Source organism: Larimichthys crocea, chromosome XVII (genome assembly GCF_000972845.2).
Source record: "Larimichthys crocea isolate SSNF chromosome XVII, L_crocea_2.0, whole genome shotgun sequence".
NCBI lineage: Eukaryota > Metazoa > Chordata > Actinopteri > Sciaenidae > Larimichthys > Larimichthys crocea.
In genome coordinates, this window is record NC_040027.1 from 12,024,782 (window position 1) to 12,046,995 (window position 22,214).

Sequence of the window (22,214 nt, forward strand, 5' to 3'; positions counted from 1 at the left end):
TCTAATATGAGTAACTTTATGAAGCCTTTTCAAACCATTCAACTAAAAACCTGTGTCCTGTCTCAGGACAAGCGCGTTGCAATCGCTGTTGCAGACACATTTATTGTGCTCTGTGGACAAACAAAGCTCTCTTCAGATCATGTCCCAACAAACTACATGAGTTATTACATCGGGGGTCTACCAGCACTGCTCAGACAGAGGTAACAAAGCAGATACAAGCAGCATTCACAGCTTCAGTCCATCAGGGGTGTCCAAACTGTTCCACAAAGGTGCCGGTATGGCTGCAGGTTTTTGTTCCAACCAAACAGCAGCACACCAGACTCGACTCATTTAATCAACTGGTCTCAGTCTTCAAAGAGTTGATTGGTCAAACTGTGTGCTCTTGGTTGGTTGGAAGGAAAACCTGCAGCCACACCGGCCCTTTGTGGAACAGTTTGGACATGCCTGGATTAGACATTTGTACTGTTTTCTTTAATCTGTTTGAATCGCAGACACAACATCACAGCTCCACCGCTCAGAGGATGCGTGTCTCACCTGACGGAGGATGCAGAGTTTGTGATTTCATACAACAAGACAATCGGTGTCACTCATGGATGTCCCAACCTAGCACTGGTAAACTACATACATGGCTGCCTAAAGTTTCATGAATATGGTAGAGAAGTTAACACTTGTGTGTTTCTGTCTCGTGCAGAGTATTCGTTCAGCGACGCTGTACTCGCCTCTGCCTGTCGACTCCCTGTTTGACCGAGGGGAACAGTCGCTCAGAGTCTCTGTGGGCTTCAGGAGCACAGACACACATGGTGTTTTTCTCAGGAGCAGCTCTCAGGTAAACCCTGCATGCCTCACATCCAGCTTTTAAAAGAAAATCAGATGCTAAAGATCAAGATCTATCAGTATTCAATGATGTTCTGCAGGCCTCCTCTGTCCATGACCTCCAACTGTCCCTGGCTGACGGCTATGCAGTGTTTAATAGTGATAATTATGTTGTGAGGTCAGACAAAAGGTACAATGATGGAAGCTGGCACTACTTATCTGCAGTAAGGAGGCCAACAGGGTGAGATGACCTCTTTTATTTCAGTTAAAAGAAAAACAACAGCCACATTACTGAACGTTTTGTGATTTCCTCAGGTTGGAGCTCAGCATCGATAACGTAAGAGTGACTCAGGGACAGTCGAGCGACAAAAGGTCACTGGATCGAGATATGCAAGGAGGAAATTTCACAGGCTGCATCACTAACCTTTACACAAGAAGGTTTGAAACATTAGATTATATAGATTATAATTGTCTCTTTCTCCTACGGTAACATGAATTCATGTTTTCTGACACAGGCCTAACCAGCAGCTTCTACCTGCTGATCTAAGCTTGTTATCACTAACGGAAGATGTCGTCCTTGGTCGGTGCAGTCTCCATCCCCCATCGCAGACGGAGGTTTCACCTCCGAAACACGAACCTGTGAGCCATTGTTTCTACATTATTTGCCTACTGTTGTCTTTTATGAGCAGAGTGATGCAGGTTATATCTCTGCTGTGTTCCAGCTTCAGGCTCCGGCAGGCAGCCGGTGTAAGCGCAGACATGCACAACATGGTGAATATCAGCTCTCTGGGGAACACAGCTGGCTCAGTTACAACCTGCCACAACAGGACCTTAATTATAGGTAACATTGGTTACGTCTAAACAATAAAATACTTTGTTATTTCCTGAAGAAGTTCTGATCGCGATGGACTTCTCGTGTGTCTCAGGCCTCACTTCGCTCTCGACATCAAGACCAACTCGTCCAAAGGGCTGATCCTCCACGCAGCAGGGAGAGGAGTCGTCCCCCTGCTGGCTCTGTACTTGGTCAACGGCAAGCTCAGGATGTCACTTGGGAAAAACAGAATAATCCAGCACAAGCAGAAGAGCAACGACGGGAACTGGCACAGAGTAACTGATCGCTTTCTCAGCCTACTTACTGCTGCTACGCTATTCAAAGCTTTATCTTCTCATACAGAATATGCAGTTTACAATGAAAACAATAATATCAACATTTTACTGCCTCTTCCTGCCTCTTTATAGTTGGAAGTTGTCATATCTCTCAGTTTAGCGAACGAGCAGTTACTGTACATTTCCACGGCAGTGAGACGTGGAGTTTCATTGCGGCGTCCTGTAGATCAGTGATAGTGACAGGTTGTCTGTATGTGTGCAGGTTCAGCTCAGTGTGGAAAAAAGCTCTTTTCACCTGCTGGTTGATGGAGTCCGTGTGACTGATGGACATCTTCCAGACGATGCGGGATCATCTTTGAACTTTCACAACCCCGTGTATCTGGGAGGTGATCCGATGAGCAAAACCACTAAAGTCTGTATCACACCTCGGGCATTTTTATCTAACAGCTTCCATATTTTTCCCATTTACATATTTTCTTCTTCTCGTGCTCCCTCAGGGACACAACGTTCCCATGAGCAGTGTCATTGGATGTATCCGGGATTTCAAACTGAATGAAGAAGACGTTGGGGAGCCCGAGGCAAGCCACGTAACTTTACCCTGCGTTGATAGGTTCACAGAGATGGGGACGTTCTTCGGCGGCGGTCACATCATCTTAGGTTTGGATATCATAGATCCTCATGTATTGTTTTATGTCTGATGTGACCTCTGATCTAATGAGGAGTCTTTCTTCTCTAGATGATTACTTCTTCACCACTGGCTCCCAGTTTGAGTTGGCCTTTGAGCTGCGTCCTCGATACTTGACAGGTCTTCTCTTCCATGTCCAAAACCACAACATGAGCCTCGATGTGTTCTTAAATGAAACTGAGGTGAAGCCTTTCACTCTTACAATGAACAATGATGACAAAAACTGCATGAAATGACCAAACATCATGTCGTAACCATGACTCTAAACTTTTACCAGGTGGGCCTTGAAATGAACGATGGTACCGGCCCTGTCAGACTCTCGGTGACTCCTCCTGAAAGCCTCTGTGATGGGAAGTTTCACATGATTACAGGTACGACGTGACTGACAGCATCACACACACTTAGTGATACATGAGAAGTTCTCATGTTCTCACGTTATCGTCCTCCAGTGTCCAAGCGATCTGAACTCATCACACTCGCGGTGGACTCCACGTTTGAGCAGAGAACTCTCCCGTCCGCCTTGTACACAACAGCGCTGGATTCAGTTTACATCGGAGGTAAACCCGTCAAACATTCTGCTTTTAATCTGTTAAACATACTAAACATGTTTAAAAGAGGAAAGAGACAACATGGTGCTTTCCTTTGTCTCCATCCAGGAACAACAAATCAAAACCGAGCTTCTGTGTCGTCACCGTTCATTGGCTGCTTACGAAATGTGAATCTTAACGGAAGGCCTGTTGTATTTGAGACAGGATACAGGCTTTTTGGCTCTGTGGGTATCAACAGCTGCCCTGCAGACTGAGGACATCGAGTAATTAATGGGTGACACAACAACTTCTTTAACCCCATGGACCCTTTGGCATCATTACAAAGTCATATTGTGCAGACAGGCTTTATTCCAAAGAACCTGTGGATCCACGGCCTGTAGAGCTTTACATATTTGCAAGGATCACTGCAGTTTATAATGATAACACTGTGTAGAATTAGGTACTTCTGCCATTCGGTGCTCCTATTTCACAGGGAAACATGGACAGCTGTACATGTGTATTTGGTATGATGGCATGAGTTTCTTAATTTGCTTGTATTTTGTATATTTTCATGTGTTTTCACAGGTTGCAGTGTGTGTTGAGCTCCTTTGTTCACCGTATAAATAACGTCTGTACACACCCCTAACCATCTACCACTTAAAACACATTGAAAGAAAGTTTGAAATGAATGCAAACATTATTGAACATGGACTTTTTTGTCTCTATATGATGTTTTTTTAAATTACTATGTTAGTTAGAGGTGTAGAAAATCTAGAATTGTTGCATTATAAAGCTCATTATAATTAATGAAACAAATGTTTTGCTTTTAAACTTCAGTAGCTCAAGCTGCTGTTCTACTTTTGACCATTAGATGGAGTTCTTCACCTGATGTAATGCACTCAGTCTCAACATCTCTGCAGGGGTACAAGAGTCATATCAGGACCTCAACATCACACCATTGGTCTATGTAGCATTATTTAAGACAACAACCAGACACGTGACTCGGTTTATTTGGTCCGAGTCCCAGGTTATGTCAAGACCTATCCAGTCATGGCAATGCTGGTACACCAGGTACAGTTACACAAACACTTGTAATGTAACTTGCATTGACGGGGTCGAATATTTTTAGATTTAACATTTAAACTGTAAAAGTGAGCACACACATCATCAAGTCTGAAGTCAAGCCCTGAGTCTTTCATTTCCAAAAAAGCCTAAATTGAGTCTCGAATCAGTTTTTTTCCATCAAGTCATGAAAACTTTCTCGAGCCAACTTGAGGCCGAGTCACAGCGACTGTGACGACAAGCCTCTTTAACTCTTTAACAGTGAAACCACTTAACTCTCCTCTTGACGTGTAATTACAAGAATTAAAAGACACTTAACTCTTTAGACAAGCCTCTAGGAAATTACCTCCTGATGGATGTAAGAGATTTCATTTCAGCTCCCACACAGAAGTCACACCATTCACACAGAACACTATACACTGTAAGCTTCACCTTCACCTCTGCTTATCCTCTGATATCCTTCATATGTTGCTTCTAACTGCACAAGAAACATTTTTTAAAAATATTTTTGGGGTTATTTCAACTTTTTTTTCAATAGTGCAGATGCAGAAAAAAACAAAAGTGGGAAATAAGAAGAGGGATGACATGCAACAAGAGGTTGGAATTGAACCCCGGCGACTGCACATGGGGCCCAGGAGCTTCTACATGCCCTGAACATTAAACATTTAATGTCATTTACTACGGACCACTGGCACACGCATGAAACACATTGTATGTGCTTTGAGTTCAAGAGAAAACAACCTTTGTTTTACATGCAGTCCCCATGTTACAGCAGGATCTTGGGAGTTGTAAAAACTTTGTGACAGACACCGTTAGATCAGATTCCACTTTATTTTTCAGATTTCTCTGAACTTCTCGCATCCCAAAACTTACAACACATGAATGATAAAAACATGCACGAACACGCTGAAGTGTTCCTAATAAAATGCTTTACAGGGGGAGGCCTTAAAATTCAGTAGTTTCTACATCATATGACCTCGTAACCTTCGATCCTCTTTAGTCTGACGGTATTGTACGATACACGCATTTTAGATTTTCATCAACAATATTCAGCTCAATTCTTGGAGCTTTATGAAATACTGAGCACAACAGACAATTCTTGAAAGTGTGATAATGATATAGAAAATATACGGTTTGTTTTTGTGAACATGTTCCGCGAGCCTCCGGCCTAACGGATTAGGAGAGAGGAGAGACGGCCTCCGCGTTGACCTCAAGTTAACTGACTCTTAGTGGATTCGTGGTGGAGTCCATGTGAACTGAAATGTGAACAACGTGATGATGAGGTCACTGAAGGTTTGTGAAAAGTGTATATATATTTATATATATACACAGATATACATTTAGAGTCAAAACACTATTAAACATTTAAAAGAAGACACTAAAATCATGAACGCCTGTGCATCCTCTCCACTGTGCTAAAAGTCCGTTATGAACAGACACAATCCCGTCAATGTAAATTCAAATGCTACATTTCAAAGCATTGTCAAACGACTTAACATTTCATAACTTTAAAATATTGATTATTTACTTTTTTTTTGCACAGTTTCACCATCATAAACTTGATTAAGGCCACGCAGTTTTAAAGTACACCGTTTGCATATTGCTTGTAGTTACTGGAGCTGTTGGGGAGTCGCACTGAGGACACTGTACGGTGAAAAATGTCTCCTCTGTCCGGGGGAAATGTCCATTAGTAAATGTCTGGCAGCTGGCTGTATTTCCTGTCCCAGTATCCACCAGAAAAGAGCCAGTCCTGCGAGTTAGTGTGGGGGTTTTGCCCCTGCTGAAACCACCTGAAAGCACAGCGGAGACACATGACAACACATGAGGCAGACCAGGCAGACGGCCGTAACTCAAACAAATCAGAGAAGAGCGAGGAAGGAAGGTCAGGCATGCTTCATCACAGGCTGGTGGGTAAATCTGCATGGGAGTTGGCTAACTTATAGTTTTTATCTTTGATGCATTAAAGCAAGGAAGGAAGTGATTTAGGGAGGGAGGGGAGAAGGGGACTCCTGTGGTGTTTCAGGAAGCTGGAAGTGGGAGGGGAGATTAATCAGATTGTCTCCAAACTGTGAATCTATCATCAGCGATTCTCTCACATCTGAACACAAAGCAGGACACGGTTAGAGGAGGAGGATCACATCACATCACATCACACATTTTTAGGCATGTCACTCAAACACAAAGCAGCTCTAACCTTGGACCCAGGGCCGGACTCCTTAGCATCAAAGTGAGGATGCGGCAGAAAAACAAGACAGATGAAGATTTAGCTCAAAGCATTTCAGTATGAAACGGTACAGAAGGAGATGTGGAACAGCAGCACTAAAGACAGAAACATTTAAGGAAATAAACATGTTTTATTGCTGAAGACTGACACGATTCAGCTAGAAACAGCTCGCCTCAACCTGCTCAAAGCTACTAAAATCCACGTTATAACCTCTAAAGCTTATTGTTAACGTATATATGATTTATAAAGTTATATTTAGATAGATAGAAATTAACTTTAGCACCACTGAACTCGATATCAAGTAAATTATATGAATGGTAAGTCAGTTTATCAAAATTAAACAGAGCACGACAGAATTCAGACTTGCATTATATATCAATTATTGCCTTTTAATGCATGCTGATGAAGGTTTGTGTCTTAATATATCCTGGAATTGGTTGCTCCTTTCAGTAACAGTTATATTTATATTCCTGCATGCATGCAACATGAAAGCCTCTCGAGAGGAGAACCCGTCAGACTCACCTCGTCTTCCACTCTTCATCAGACTTGGATCGGTTTTTGCGAGCAGCTCTCTGTTTTTCCTCGAGCCTTTTCTTCTCCTCACTGGCGAGGTCTATTTGAATAATCACAGCGCAGAGTTTCAGACTGCAGTGAGAGTTGTTTAATTTTCAGTTCCAGTATGTTACCAAGAATTATTACCAATGTCTCCGTTCTCCATGGCTCGTATATCCGGCCTCAGCCTGCAATCAGTTTGAGGAATGGCTCCCTCCATCTCTTTACGCAGCTCGTTTAGTTGCATCGCGAAGGACGTGAAGCTGTACATCTGCAATTAATTACAACGTTAAAAACACAAAACGCAACCTGGTTTAGAGGCTACGCTCCAGTGGAGGCTTAAAGTACTTTAAACCAACATTGTGTCACTTTTCTACCATAAAATAACATATAGACAATAATAACAATAATAGATTTTAAATCATTTGTACGTATGTTCTTGCACTATGTAGCTTTGTGCTCCAGGTACGATCACCAACGATCACACACCGCCAACTATTTCACTGATTCTGGTGAAACTGGATCATATTTTATGGAGAAAATGTTTTCAGGGTGGGAGAATGTTAACGGGTAGTGGAGCCGGTGTTGTGCTAGAACCGGAGCTGGGCAAGCGGGCAATGTAACCGGGCTCAGCAGCCTCTATGGACATAATGAGAGAGGCGAAAAGACGAAAAGGGGATGTTGACAGAGAAAAGAGAAACAGAGAAAATTAGGAAGTGACCAAGCAAGAAGGTGCCAGACGAGAGTAAATCTGGGACCGACTTTTAGTGGTTGGCGAGAGCTTGGTGAAATAAAAGGCTGAAAGACAGACGCCGAGCGAAATCTGTCAGACCTGGGTAGAGTTGGCCGGTCTGGGTGCGATCCTCCACAGCAGCTGGCTGCCAGGAATCATCTCCACAGTGTCTGCAGCTGGAGAGGGAACCTCGTCCTCACTGCAACCCTGAAACACCAGAAACAGAAATGATGCTGCACTGAGAAGTCTACATATAAATCAACTTCTCCGCAACATGCATCGTTACGATCATTATCTTGGACTTCATGCCCTGGAAACTAACCCAGTCATCAAATTGCAACATTCACAATAACAAACTCATGTATACCGCTTTGCTGCCTTTTCTCTCCTCTGCCGCTTTCTTGTCGTTTTTCTTATGAGCTTCAAAGGCAGCGGGGTCGACGACGTACATGCACTCTGTCCACTTCCCATACAGAGCGCACAGCTTCTTTTTGCTGTGGAAAACACACACACATACACAGCTTATAACTTCAGTCAGTTTTAGTTTCAGAGCCTGGTTGCAGCAGCTAAAATGGCCAATAAACGGATCATAAAAAAGAAATCGTGTGTGGGGTGTCACGCTGGTAAAATGCCTTAAAACTTCAGCCAAAGAGAAACTAAAAGGCTCGGCCAACATCAGACGTCACGCTGAGTAAACAAACTGGTTTTCTCATCTCTCTGCTTGTTGTCGGCTTCTGCGGTCGCTCCATAGCACCTCTAAGTGTCATTTTCATGTCGGTAATATCTGCAAATCTACTCGAGTTTCTGAATATCTCATGTTACATATTTAGCCTTGTTCTCATGGTCTTACCCACTACATTTGTCCAGTCATTCATGCTGAGTCACTGGCTCTGATGTGTTGTATTTGTGATGAACCATCTGCCCTTCTTTGTTTTCTTTTCTCTCTGTCTTTTAACTTTTACCCAAAGCATTTTTTCTTCTAAGTCTTAGAAGAGTTTGTTTTGATGACATCTATTAACTCTGTGAACTGGTAATTGATCATTTGCTTGATGGGTTGATTTTGTAATGGAAAACCTGACTCTCATCCAAGGAAAACTTTGTTTCAATATGCAAAAAGTACTCACAGAGATAACTCTGTAATAAGTCTCTCTACTAAAGGCTAGTATTTAAATGACTTTTTGGATCATCATGCATCAGTAGCCGTACCTTTTATCCAGAATATACCCTTCAACCTTGTGCAGTTCTTTGCCAAAAAGGCCGCACGGTTTGAAATTCAGGCAGCACTTTTCACCAGTTCTAGATAGAAAAACAAAACAAAACAGAGAAATACATAATTTTATCCGCTCGCTCACTCTCTGCTTGCTGAGTCATGCAGGACTTCCTCATCTGCTCTGTCCACTTTCCTTCTTGTTTCTTTAAACTTCCTCAAAATATTTACATCAACTTTTTCTACTCGATAAATATGTAAAACATAACCTTTACAAAAAAAATACCGCTGCAAGGATCATCCTGATTTAAGCAGCAGTCGCCACCGAGCTTCATAGGATGGATACGAGACGCTCAGAGGGCCTGAAGGCCTTTATACAATATCATTACATCTGCTGCTCTACATGCAGAGTTGAGAACCCTGTTAAGACTTTAGAGGATAGCTGAGGAGCTGGAGGAGGATTTGTTGGGAGGAAAGGAAATAGCAGCACAGTAGCGTAGAGGAATTCTCTATACATTTCTATATTTTACTACCAAAATACTTTTGTCCTCTTACCTGTGGTTTATCAGCTCCATGTTTCCATACTGCTCAATCCACAGCTGTCCCACGATGATGTTGTGAACACAACATGTAGGGTTTGTCCATGTGTAGGCTTCGTTGTGCCTGGGAGGAAAAAAACATTGAATTGTGGGTAATGTAGGCACCAGGTTTTCGACAAGGTAGAAGAATGTGTGGAATAATAACGGTGATATCTCTGGTTCTGGTTATTTGAACTTTAGAAGAGATAACAAACTTCTTTGTCTAAACAGTTTTCTTTAAATCCGATGTTTTTGTCTTTTTAAGAAGAGGAAGAAGCCGATTGATTTCATAGATTTGTTTTGAGAAACAAAGAAGTTCATACTTGGGCAGCTCCAGCGTGATGATGCCTTTCGGTTCTGCTTCCACACTCTTCCCCCAGAACTTGAGTTTAGGGTAGATTGATCCATGAAACACAAAGTCTTGCTTCAGGCCCTCGGCATGGAAAGCACTGACCGGAGGGTGGTGGCTCACCTGCTCCGATATGAGCCTGAAGCCCAGATCATCTCTGGGACGAGCAGGGAGAGGTGAGAGTGTTAGAGGACAGACAACAACACAGCAGTGATGTATCTTGTAATGTATAATAACGCTTACCTGACCAGTTCATAGGTCTCTCCCAGCAGAGGGTTGAAGGGTTTACCTGTGCGCTCCCACTGGGAGGCCACAGCGGACACCGCGAACGCAGCCACGCACTGCCGATAAACACACACACACACATCAAATCACACAAACCGAACTCAAAGCAAAGATAAAATGTGTTTGAGGCAATAATTCCCAAGGAAAACGTGCTCACCTTCATCCTCTCAATAGAGTCTGAGGTGGTGTTGGCCTGGTGGATGAGGTAAGTGTGCTCCATGTACTCCGTCAGACGCTGCAAGAAGCTGAGCGGCTCGTTGAAAATCACCGGCATTGTGATCTTGGAGAGCTCCTAAAAAAAGAAAAGAAGAGGAATGAAGAGGAGGCTTTATGACGGAGAGAAAATAAAGTGCCAATCCTTTCAGAGCGTAATATCCACGCTTAAAGAGAGAATAATGAGACTGCAGGAGCGCACACAGATCATTTGGACACGTGCCATGTAAATGTTACTTTATCTTTCTATGATGCAAAAAGAAAAGTTTGATACTCTCAGCACATTACATCTATATTTTCTGTCGTCCACAGCTTTGCTCGCGGCTCAGTGGGACTGTACTTGTTAGTTGCTTATTTACTCATTTCGAGCCGAGTTGCTTGTTTACCTGATGAATGTGAATCCAGCCTTAGTTTTAGCTCTGGGGAATATCTGGCTCTTTTAGCGGAATGCTCCACTATGTTTACCTAACCGCCTGTCATTTGGTGCTGAGCAGGTGTACAGTGAAGCGAGGGTTCAGTGCTTTTTTTCACTGAGAACAGCTGCCTAGTACAGCTGGAAATAAGAGAGGTGAGCAGTGAGATTAAATTAAAACAGTAGAAAGTTGGAATCAGACAGGTAAACAATGAGCAGCTTTGTACAGCTGAAACGCGCTGATGTAGGTTTATTTTTGAGCATGGGGACTTATGGAGATTGACTCACTTCTGGAGCCAGCCTCAAGTGGACGTTTGAGGAACTGCAGTTTTGGCTTCACTTCACAGCCACGGAGAATTACCATCTCACTCAAAATCACAAATGTCAACCTGTTACTGGAGCTAAAGGTGAATTCAGGGGATCACCATAGTAAATTTGATTCATCCTCTGGGGACCACAAACGTACAAAACGGTACAAAGTCTGTCAATCCATCCACTTATTCTTGAGATATTTCATCCTCACCATTCCAATGCAGTTCCTCAGGATACTCCAAATACTGAAGTCATTTCTTGAAAACATCGGGGCCGGTAAGCTCGTCCTGAAACAAACGTTGACACGCAGCTGTATTAGATCTACGAGGTGTAAATGAGCTATTGCTCCAAAAATAGACACTTTTCATTAGAGTAAAGGTTCCAGACATATAATAGCATCATATCTTATTTAAGTGAATATAGTCAGCAAAAGCCTGTAATGTATTGTGTGACACTCTGGAACAAAGCCCAGAGAGACAATCAATACCGGTATCAAAGGTGGTCATCAGCCTGGGAATCATCCATCTGCAGCACTTATACCTTTAAAGTCTGACTAGAGCGGAGCAGCCAGGTCAAACTATCTGAAAGGTTTCACAGGTTGGACTTTGGATAATAAACCTAAAATCACGAGAATATAATTCATTAGTTCGTTAAATATGTAAATTTATAATCCGCCCAAATAGTCTGAAGTGCCCTCTAAAAGCTGCATGTAGGGAATAGCCAGCATGGAGGGATCACACTGCAGACTTATTGCATTGCACTGTGACCTTATCAATATTTAACAGCTCCAACACAGAGCTCCGTTCTTTCAATACAACTCTTTCTCTCTCCTCCTAGCAGGCTGCACCTGACTCTAAATTATTCACACTATGAAGTGGAAAGACCGGAGGGAGGACATGAAGATGAAAAACAAAGATCATTGAGAAAACTGTCGGAGCAGGACGGGGAAACACTGAATTTGATGTGTGCTACATCACATCAAACAAGAATACAGTAACAGTCTGATATAAGAAGACAGACTCTTTTGTTGAGTTCAGCTTTTGATGAGTGGCGGATAAAAGATAAGGCGTCCGGGTGGGGGGGGGCATACAGCCCAGCTGACCTATGCTTTGTGATCCCGTTGGGTTGAGCCTCGTCCTTGTCTCCATGGTGATCCTCCTGCAACATGCTGGTGGGGCTGCTGCAAGGGCTGCTTAACATGATAGAGCCTTCGTCCTCCTCCTCGTCCTCGTCGAAGGATTGGCTGGCCACCGTCTCAAAACCGCTCAGGGAGACCTCCGAGTCCGATTCTGACGGAGACAGACCGCAGAATGTTTCATGATAAAAAAACAAAACAAAGAGCAGTATGTTTGTGAGTGAATGAAGACGACATCTGTGATAATGAAGCCAGTGTCCACACATGCACGAGAGCAATTACATCTAGACAGATAAATCAGCCGTGCTGGAATGTCAGCCAGTGATCAGTGATCGCCTGATTAACATAATTTCAGTATTGATGTATTAATAAATTCATAAATAACAGTTCAGAAATGGCAAAGAGTCTGAGACACAGTCTCAGCTTATTTCTTTACTGTAAAACATCCCACTTAACAGTTTGGACATAGTTCTTAAAAAAAAAGCATGTTGATATAAACCAATATGTCATTATCTGATTTCTATTGGTATCAAAATCCAGTATCAGTCAACTAACTAACAAACTACTGACCGACCGACCGTCTCTCTCAGTTTTTGTCAGTATTCTTAAAAAACAAACAAAATAACTACAAATTAACATCATTGTTTAAAAACAAAAACATTCGTCAATGCATCTAAATTGGCACCGGCCTCGATTCTCGTGTATCAGTCGAGCTGTAATAACAAGACTGTATCAATAGCAATAACAAATCAGTCATTATTCATCACGTCACAGTCAAAGACAATAAAAAACTGTATTTTAATCCTATATATCTTAAATATATATCATTCCTTTTAATATTTCATCATAGTTTCTAACTGTAACCTGATATATCAGTATCGGTGTATATATGTCGGCTGATAAGTAACTTATAAATTAACTAAGAGACTGACTCAGTTTGAACTAATAACTCACTGACAGTGTAATATCTATATTCTTTAAAAATCAACAAAAACAAACAAAATAAAATACTGGTCAATACGTCTGTACTGTTATCGAGCCCTGTATCAGTCGAGCTGTAATAACGAGACCGTATCAATGACAATAACAAATTAGTCACTGAACACTCGTTAACATATTCATGACACGTTTCATATTCATTAAAGAAGATCTGAGAAAAATAAAAGTGTTTTGGTTCTCACCTGCTTCATTAATATTTTAAATCTATGTTGATTCTGTTTAAATATACAGTAAATATTATTATAGTTTAACTGATTATAGACTGCAATATACAAATCTATAAAATATATTCACAATCACGCTCAATGAATGCAGATCTCTCATGCAGATCTATATGAATATTTCATTTATTCTGCCTCGTTAACTTCCTTTCATCTATAGAAAATGGTCACATGACGCGTTGAGACATCAAATTAGATCAAATGTTTGTTGTTATTAATGAAGTTTAAATATTTAAAGAGCTTAAAACGAACACATTTCTGTAAAACTTTCAGATTTTTGAATGAAAAAAATCCTAAAACAGTTGTTTTTTTAAAAATAAATAAATAAAATACACCATGCAGATTTTTTCACACCAAAAAACACTCCTTCATGTTATTTCATCACAACCAGGCAACACTTGCTCTTACGTCACGCTTTGAGGAGCGTCAAAACATACCGAAGACATTCACGGGCAGGTAAAAGTATTCCAGTGTCCTAAAGGTGAATGACAGAGCAGCGAGCGTGAGCGGGGAGCTTGTCACAGAATCTCCTGCATGTCCTGAGCGTGTTTGATCACTTGTCAACTCACCAGACACGGCGTCGTGGAACTCATCCTCGCTGAGGGCACTCCTCGGTGAAGATCCCTTGACGACGGATTGCTCAAGTTCGTGGTGCTCCGTGGCGAGAGTCTGCAGCGCTTCGGAGAGGATCTTATTCTTCTCTACCTCCTGCTCCAATTTCAGACTGCGCACCTGAGCTCGTCACACACAAACACGCACACAAACACACACACACACACACACGCACACACAACAAACAGAGACTATTCATTCACAGAAAAAAACAGACCAACATGAATTCTGTCTTCCACATTTGACAACTGAAGACAAGTAAGTGTTTTCACATCTACCCAAATGTTTTTCTGTCGCTCACGACTAAGTGAGGACAAACGTCAGACAGGCTGTGATGGCAGCGGGCCTGAAAATAAACATCCTGTTGACTGACTGATCCTCCGCCATGCACTGTCCTCTCATTATTGGACCCACAGAGAGAGAGAAAGAGAGAGACAGAGATGGAGCTGAGAGGGACGAGCCATGTTTATCTGTAACGGAGGACAGCTGCCTTGACGCCGCCGTCTCAAATGGCCTGCCAGAGAACATGATTCCCATGGAGGAGAGGGGATCAAGTGACGGGTAATGGACTCGGATATAAACCATCAGCCGGACCTCCTTTTTTAACATCAAACATTAGTGTTGATAATATGAAGACGTGCTCCTTGCTCACTGAAAATCTTACTTTCCATTGGCGGCGTGTAGTGCACAAAAGAGGCACTTCACGTTGGACTGTCAGAGAAACATCCACAAGATGTTAACCAGGGCCAGAGCAGGCAAGGTGAGGTTGGCACAAGTGCTGCATAATGACGAACTAGAGGTGACTCATCACAACATACTGAACTTTAAATAGAAAATTCCTGCTGCTTGACCCCCTACACAGGTGGTGCAAACCAGCATTGTAAGAGCTGGAAGTGACTCCTTCAGACGCCACCGCTGCGTGCAGACATATACATCCACATTTGAGTTATTTCTATTGAGACCAGGCTTATTCATGGTGAGAGCGTCGGGATCCTGTGAGCCTTTTATCGCGGCGCTCTGCCTCCGCAGATCACAGTTCAAAAGGCTGCACAGCTGAGTGATCGAGGCCCGGCACAGGCACAGGCACAGGCGTAAACCCTAAATGAAAACACTGCACTGGCTGTTAAACTGAGAACATCTGAAATGTTTTTTCTGGCAGCCTCGAAGCACACGTTCCAAAAAGATCACCAAGAAATTCAAGTATCTTGTTTTGACAGATGAAGCCGTGTTAAAGAGCACGAGTGGGAGGAGAAAACAACATGTCATATCTGAGATCTGATGTTAATCATTCAGGTTCTGGTGTCCAATATGTTGATTTCTTGGTTCACGTGCAGAAATTGAGACAAAAATATTTCATTTCATGAACTCAAGGGTCTGTTCATCATTGTGGTGCATGATCTATCAGTTTGAACGATCTGCAGAGAGTAGACAGTGACGAGTTATTATTCTGATGTGACGTTTAGATATTAGTCTGGCTCATAAAGTGCTGCAGGTGACATTCTCACTCTTAGATCTTTAGCAGTTAACACCTACAGAACTGTGATTATTATGATGCTCTCTTTGATACACCCTATATTTTATATTAAGCTCAGGAAAACAAACTTATTTAAAGGTCCACTGTGCAGGATTTAGTGACACCTAGTGGTAAAGTTGCATATTGCAACCCAATGAATACTCTCCCACGTCTCACCTCTGGCTGCCAAATTCACGTTAAAAGCTCATTTCTAGATCAGAGTTTGGTTTGTCTGTTCTGGGCTACTGTAGAAAAAAGGTGGTTCAACTTGGCGGACTCAGTGGAAGAGGACCCGCTCTGACTGTAGATCTAAAGGACTCAACAAAAACACAACGATTCTTATATTCAGGGGATTATACACAGATGGAAACACACTAATGAACATTGTATCCCATGAGTAAACCTTTACACAAACCTCCTGGTTAGTGTCCACATCTTAGGTTTACCTCTATCACATTTTCTTCTTCTGCTAACCTTCCACTCATAAGAGGAAGAGGATTTACTTTATTAATCCCTCAATGGGGCGTTTAAGGGCTTATAAACATGCAAATGTGGAGAGATGGTGGATTGATGGGAGGTACAGAGGCTCAAGGCACTTGCGGTGAACAGCACCTCTCCAGCTACCAGTCCACCCCTCCATACTTGAACCGGCCACCCTTCGGATCCCAAGCCAAGTCCCTACCGACTGAGCGACTGCCAGAAACATACAAATGCACAACAAATTGGAGGTGCATGTATGTCTGCACAGAGCCTACATCAATTTCTCTCTGTTCGGTCAATAGAGAAAAAGTGCACAAGAGTCCAAGATGTCCGACAGGTTTAATTAAGCTTGATCAAGGAGGATTTATTTATACACTTGTCATGATGCCGCCTCAGTTCTGAAGAAGCTGTCCTCTCTGTTGTCTATACGCCCACAGAATAGTGCCACACTATGTCCCTAAATACTCCATGCATCTACAGTGTAAGATAAACTTCAGAAAATATCCGTACCACAGTTATGACGTAGCGTAGGCTGACCCTGTTCGACTACAGTTGACGCACAAAGCAGGTTTATTCCTATGAAGATGATTAATTATTGTTGAATGTTGAATCCTGAACAGAGTTTGTTGTGATAGAAAAGGTGTACTCCTAATATTTCCTGTTTGAATCGCAGTCTTTTTGAAACGTTAATCTAACCTCCACTTCTCACGTCATAACTAATCATGGATGTATGTGCGCGCTACATGAATGAATGACGACGTAAAAATTATAATACTTATACTATATTTTAGTTTAATTTAATTAAAACTGATATGATATGTTTTTAAATAATTTCATTAGAAAAATTCCTCCAAACGCTACAGGAAGGTCGCGTGCCAGCAGTGGTAGTGGAGGCTTCTGTGTTATCTCTGTCCTCTGACCTCAGCGTCTCTTACAACCTAAGATCTAACACCATCTCTGCAGAAGACATGTTGTAACCTCCATATGTGGCATCATCACATATCACGATGTAGAGGTTCTTATACTGTGTGAGAGGACTTTACACATATTTCCTTCCCTTATTGAGCATTGTTTGCCTGCCTCTGTTTCTGATAGCAACTGAATGCAGAATGCAGGCGGTGTAGTAACATCCTGTGTGTTTCCTGTACAGTAAAACACTAATGCATCATTTTTTTTATCATTCCATGTTCGGTATCTGTCTGAATTACTACGAGCTGTAAGTTTACATTCGCATTGACGAGTCACATAGAGCCTCCTGCACCAAAAAACGGATATGGATCTTATTACATGACTCACCGTGTAAACACTGTGTTTAGTCAAGTGCTACATTACATTATTACAGAACTGATATACAGGGTTGGCGCTTGTTATGAGCTATAAGCGGTGCCATCTATTTTCTTTCCCGCAGAGATGTAATCTTTCCAGTGAATCATTCCATTATAATCAAATCCATTGAATCGCACACAAAGGAAAAACCCATCTGACAGCTTATAATCACTGCACGCCGCTGAGCTGCTTTCATGAGGAGGTGTGAATTGTGCCGCAGCATTCTTATGAAACACGTTTTTGTTTTTTTACATGTTATTCTTTAAAAAGATTTTAAAAAACGTCACTATATATGTGAGGGTCACAGACAGAGGGGATCCGGTTGATTACAGTATTTATAGTCTGGATTTGAAGATAGTTACACTTGAAAAATTAAACTTTTATGTGTCTTTGCAGAAACAATATCCCTCATACCTAATCCACAGATATCTCAAAACAAACAGCTGAAATCCGAGTTTTATTGCATTGGCAACAAAGAGCTGAATATCTCCGAATATCAGCACTTACATAACACATTCAGCTAGGGAGTATAATGCTGATAATAAGAGGTATAATAGACAAAAAGCTAACTGATTTCTGCTAACAGGCATTCAAACAAAGCTTTCAATCTGTCCCGGGGAAGTTGGCACTTACCCCTTCCTGTTTGGAGAAGAAGCTGAGACAGACGCTGAGACTGGAGCTGGTCTCGCTGGACAACTGATAGATTTCTTGCATTTTCTGCACTATGGCAGATGGAAACCCTGAGGGGACAAACACAAACACACGAATGAGGGCCCGTTTGCACAAAGTAATGAGTGAAATGAAGTCAAACAAGATCCTTAAAAAGCAGAATATGATGTTCAAGTTGTTAGTACATTTGTTTGTTTTTTCAGAACAACAACCAAAGCGAAACCTCTGAGACCGAAGCAGATGGCACAGAGTCTTATTTACGCAGATTTCAGAAGTTATGAGAGTTTCATTTCCGCTCTTGGATGGTTCACATCTGCGAGGTTTCTCCTCTAAGTACAATACAACACAAAAAACAACTCAATCGACAATAAAATAAGAGGTTTTACTCTCTGCCAGTCCGTCGTGTTTCAGCATGTACAGGAAAGCTGCCACCTCCTCTTCCAGCTTCTTTTGGCTGGCCTCCGCTGCCTGGAGACGAGAGGAGACTGCAGATCAGCACACCCGGCACAGTGCAGTGCAGGAGGGCCGGCGGCCTTTGTAGTTCACTGAACACACCGAAGGTCATTATGCTGAAATGCTAATGATGGATTTTTTTTGTTTATAGCCACCTGTAGTGAATCTGTGAGCTCCCCGAGTGACACCACTTCCTCTTCCTCCTCCTCCTCGCTGCCTTGCTCCTGGGAGCAGTAGTGTGTGCTGTAAGCTGAGTGCTCCTCCAGAGCATCCAGCCACGCCTGGAAGAAGAAAAAGAAGAAGTGAATTATGAGCTTCTATCTGCAAATTGAGATTCAGTTTTCACATCCAGCACGGCAAAACTTGCTCCAAAAGCTCTCTTTTAAGTAAGTATTCTGAATATATAACATCAAAAACCTATCGCAGTCTTAAATTAGACTTTTTAGATAGTTTGAAATCTTTGAGACGTGACTTGCAAATCACTTGACCTTAAAGTTTTTAAAGTTTTTTCCTGATCTATCACTGCTCAGTATGAAAATTATAGAACGTAAACAGGGCATCCAGTTGTAAGTAATGTATCAAAGCATCTGTATGTGTCAAATAATTTAATGATAAGACTCAAAACGAAGATGCAACTTGTGCAAAAAGCCCCACGGTGATTCCTACACTGTTTGAAACATTGTATTCTAGTCCTGATCCTGAATGTGACTCTGCTGTCTTATAATTAGCGTTAAAGCTGTTATTATGAAGGTGCACAGTGCATGTGGGATCAGACCTGAAACAGCTTTACAGGTACAAAGTTTGATGGGGATAAAAACTTGTATCACATTGTATTGAGCTGAGTGCACACGCAGACATATTCTGCTGTATTCAACTTAACAACAATGTGCAAGTAGTTTATTTGCTAATACTTTTAATAGTTAGATCACACTCTGAGGATTGTGTGTGATTGTGTCATTGTTGTGGCTGTGTTTAAGATGCATGACAGGTATGTTATTGTAATATCTTTCCAACAGATTATTTGACAATAAGCTGGATGAGTGTTGGCACAAATCCCTTAAAACATGGTGGGTGACAAAAAAATGTGTTATTTTTAATGATTAATATGACAAATTAAAACATTGTAAAACTAAACTTAAATATTCAACAAATATAAAAAGTTTTGATCACTAAAATCAGGAATCGTTTTGTATGTCAGGCCATATACTGATGCGAAGAGGGGGAACTTCTCATCTACTCATTTATGTGTAATTCATCTGATGATCAAAGGCTAATTTCTCTGAGTTCTCTGTGAATTTATTCTGGTGCCAGCAGCTACAACTGACAGAGTGCATCAGGTCACGGAGACTTCGAGCATCCCGCTTGTTATAAATTCTCCATGACAGCTTGCAGAGCCACAAAGGGCAAAACTACACACAATATTTAATTTTTTAAATATTTGTTGGTCGTTAGCTTTTTGCAATCAAATCTCGTGTAAGTCGAGTCGCACAGCAGACAAGTCTTAAGTCTACAGCTCTGACAGAGGACTTTGTTAAAATATACAAAATGTTTTAATTACAAAATGGGAATTATGACGTAAAGCTGCACGTTTTTCAAATTTAGACACAAAAACATTAAATCTGGTCACATGAAAGATTTTCAATGATGATAAAATTCATAAAGCTTTACTAACAATTCAAATTAAAACAGTGCTCCTTGTAGTTTTTGGCTTGAACTAGCTGGCTTTACTCAAACCAGTAATGTCTAACCAATGCAGAGGTGCCAAAAACTGCAGTTCCTCAAACATCCACTTGAGGCTGGCTCCAGAAATGAGCCAGTCTCCATAAGTCCCCAAGTTAAAATGTCCAACTTCACAGCAGAAGTTTACAGCCTGGTACAAAAATGTGGAAGAAGCAGTACAGCCGCATATTTTTAGTTTAGTCATTCGTTATACTGTCATTGGTTTGAAAGGAGACATTCAACATACTTTTCTCGTTGCCTCTGGATCGCTTTTAGGTGATACTTTGAAGTGATGCACACTGTCATCGAAGCACTTGAGAGTAAAAAAGCTGCTATCTTTGGCCCGGATCTGTAAATGAGAAGACCAAAAACAGTCTCTTGTGCAACACATGAGTCAAATAATGTGGTGTATTTTTTTTAGATGTTGGCTTACCAGGCATTGAGCATTTGTGAGGGACTTACAGCCTTGTCTTCTGACATTGCCGGCTGCATCTGACCTTCATAAAAGACAGAAAGAGGTTTTCCTGAGGAAATTTCTGTAATTTTCCAACTCATCTGCCACTTTCAACACCTTTCTAATCAAAACCACGTGGGACTTTCATTTAACGGCTGCTGAAATCTTTTCAAATGTCTGATTCAAGGTCAAAGACGGCACCTACTGTTTGGAGTACCAGGATAAAACCCCATCCTGAAGGACAACCCAATAGGAACGCCAGCCAAAAAATCTGGAGCTCTGCAGGATGACACAAAGAGAAAGAATCAACGGGGCTGATTTCTATTACTGTTCAGTCTTTTCTGATTTAAGTGGAGGCTGAGAGAGAGCACAGCACACCAGCTACTGTATGTGTGTTTGTTGTCTAACTGATTAACTCAGCAGGTTGTAAAATGTTTTACAATTTACAATTTTTAGGATTTCCCAAAGCTGTAGTCACGTAAATCAGAAACTATGCTATGATTGCCGGTTTCTGCCTTTTAAATAGCCGTTGTTTGAGGGAATTACTTAAAATAAACTATAGTGGCCATGGTCATCGTTTTTGGACGACACTGGGGCTCTATGGCATCAAGGAATGGGCTATAATTAATATTTTTCTATGAATAACAGATCATGTGAGATCGGATCTGCGTATAGGGGTCACTACTCGTAACTAACTTTCTGCAGTTCCCTTCAGCAAAGAGCATTTTAGCATCTTTTCGTAATATGTCATTGTTGTCACATGCCAGATTTTTCTTTAGTTTTTATGACTCCCTCATCACTGTATAATAATTAGCAGTAGCTCAGTGAAGTCTGTAGTATCTTACTAGTCAGTCATTCTGTATTCTTTGCCCAAAAAACAAAAATAATTAAGACAACCTGCACAATGTGCAATGTCTTATGTGACAACGATCATCTTAATTAAAAATACATGGACTGTGAAGTAGCAACAAATTAACAAAAAGGTGCAAAGACAGAATTAATGTCTCCTTAATTACATATTTTTAAAAAAATAATTGGCCTTTATCTCGTAGAGGGGCAATGACAGATTAACTTGCCATTTTTTAATGTAATACAGAATATAAAACTTTATTTTTTAAAATGTTTTAAAAGTTTTGTACCTAACTGAAAACTGTTCTTTCTTTTGCTGTAACCTGGTAAGAGCAGTGTTGTAGTCAAGACCAACTAAACGGAGACCAAGTTGTGACCAAGACCAGAGCGTCTAGACTGAGTTAAGACCAAGACTTTGAGGGACTAAGACCAAGACCAGACGGTATAAAGCCTACATATGTATCTAATATTCACCCAGACTCTTTGGGTGAAGCGTGGTACATTGAGTCACCTCATTAAGTGTTGCTGTGCAGGACGAACTCTTTGCGGTTTAGGAAACTAACTTTCTCCTCCCAGAAAATTAACAAATAAATGAGACAATGCACAGGCAATTAAGTGATATCCCCAAAGTTGTGGTCTTGACCAGTCTTATACTAAAATCCACTAGAGTCCTCTTTGTCTGAGACCAAGACAAGGCCGAGGCTTTTTAAAAAGTATAAAAGTAT

At 41.4% G+C, this 22,214-nt stretch overlaps 2 protein-coding genes across 6 annotated transcripts in view; one reads left to right on the forward strand and one right to left on the reverse strand.

Annotated features, from left to right (window-relative positions):
- The first annotated feature begins 49 nt into the window (after positions 1–49).
- Positions 50–3,804, forward strand: LOC113748019 (laminin subunit alpha-3-like). 2 transcript variants are annotated; one of them, XM_027290463.1, is made up of 14 exons: positions 50–200; positions 492–612; positions 692–826; positions 915–1,054; positions 1,129–1,251; positions 1,329–1,452; positions 1,536–1,654; positions 1,740–1,920; positions 2,183–2,332; positions 2,418–2,577; positions 2,657–2,787; positions 2,883–2,976; positions 3,055–3,162; positions 3,262–3,804. In XM_027290463.1, exons 1-14 carry the CDS (start codon positions 157–159, stop codon positions 3,405–3,407), a joined length of 1,776 nt encoding a protein of 591 aa, XP_027146264.1. In that variant the 5' UTR covers positions 50–156; the 3' UTR covers positions 3,408–3,804. The 2 variants fall into 2 exon arrangements, with proteins under 2 accessions (XP_027146264.1, XP_027146265.1); XM_027290464.1 differs by lacking the exons at positions 50–200; positions 492–612 and having other exon boundaries at positions 693–826; positions 992–1,054.
- A 1,202-nt stretch (positions 3,805–5,006) lies between these two features.
- The window catches only part of osbpl1a (oxysterol binding protein-like 1A), a 29,342-nt gene continuing 12,134 nt past the window's right edge, over positions 5,007–22,214 (reverse strand). For 3 of the 4 annotated variants that reach the window (XM_019277703.2, XM_019277701.2, XM_019277704.2), the window contains 20 exons: positions 20,846–20,919; positions 20,620–20,683; positions 20,434–20,535; positions 18,623–18,748; positions 18,401–18,482; positions 17,979–18,085; positions 13,984–14,146; positions 12,162–12,348; positions 11,271–11,346; positions 10,280–10,414; positions 10,081–10,178; positions 9,812–9,994; positions 9,466–9,573; positions 8,910–8,999; positions 8,071–8,197; positions 7,803–7,910; positions 7,118–7,241; positions 6,941–7,031; positions 6,389–6,409; positions 5,007–5,984 (listed from right to left, as the gene is read on the reverse strand). In XM_019277703.2, the coding sequence (XP_019133248.1) occupies positions 5,882–5,984; positions 6,389–6,409; positions 6,941–7,031; positions 7,118–7,241; positions 7,803–7,910; positions 8,071–8,197; positions 8,910–8,999; positions 9,466–9,573; positions 9,812–9,994; positions 10,081–10,178; positions 10,280–10,414; positions 11,271–11,346; positions 12,162–12,348; positions 13,984–14,146; positions 17,979–18,085; positions 18,401–18,482; positions 18,623–18,748; positions 20,434–20,535; positions 20,620–20,683; positions 20,846–20,919 (2,169 nt within the window). In that variant the 3' untranslated portion in view covers positions 5,007–5,881. The remainder of the gene's footprint in view (positions 5,985–6,388; positions 6,410–6,940; positions 7,032–7,117; positions 7,242–7,802; positions 7,911–8,070; positions 8,198–8,909; positions 9,000–9,465; positions 9,574–9,811; positions 9,995–10,080; positions 10,179–10,279; positions 10,415–11,270; positions 11,347–12,161; positions 12,349–13,983; positions 14,147–17,978; positions 18,086–18,400; positions 18,483–18,622; positions 18,749–20,433; positions 20,536–20,619; positions 20,684–20,845; positions 20,920–22,214) is intronic. The other variant, XM_019277702.2, reaches the window with a different exon arrangement.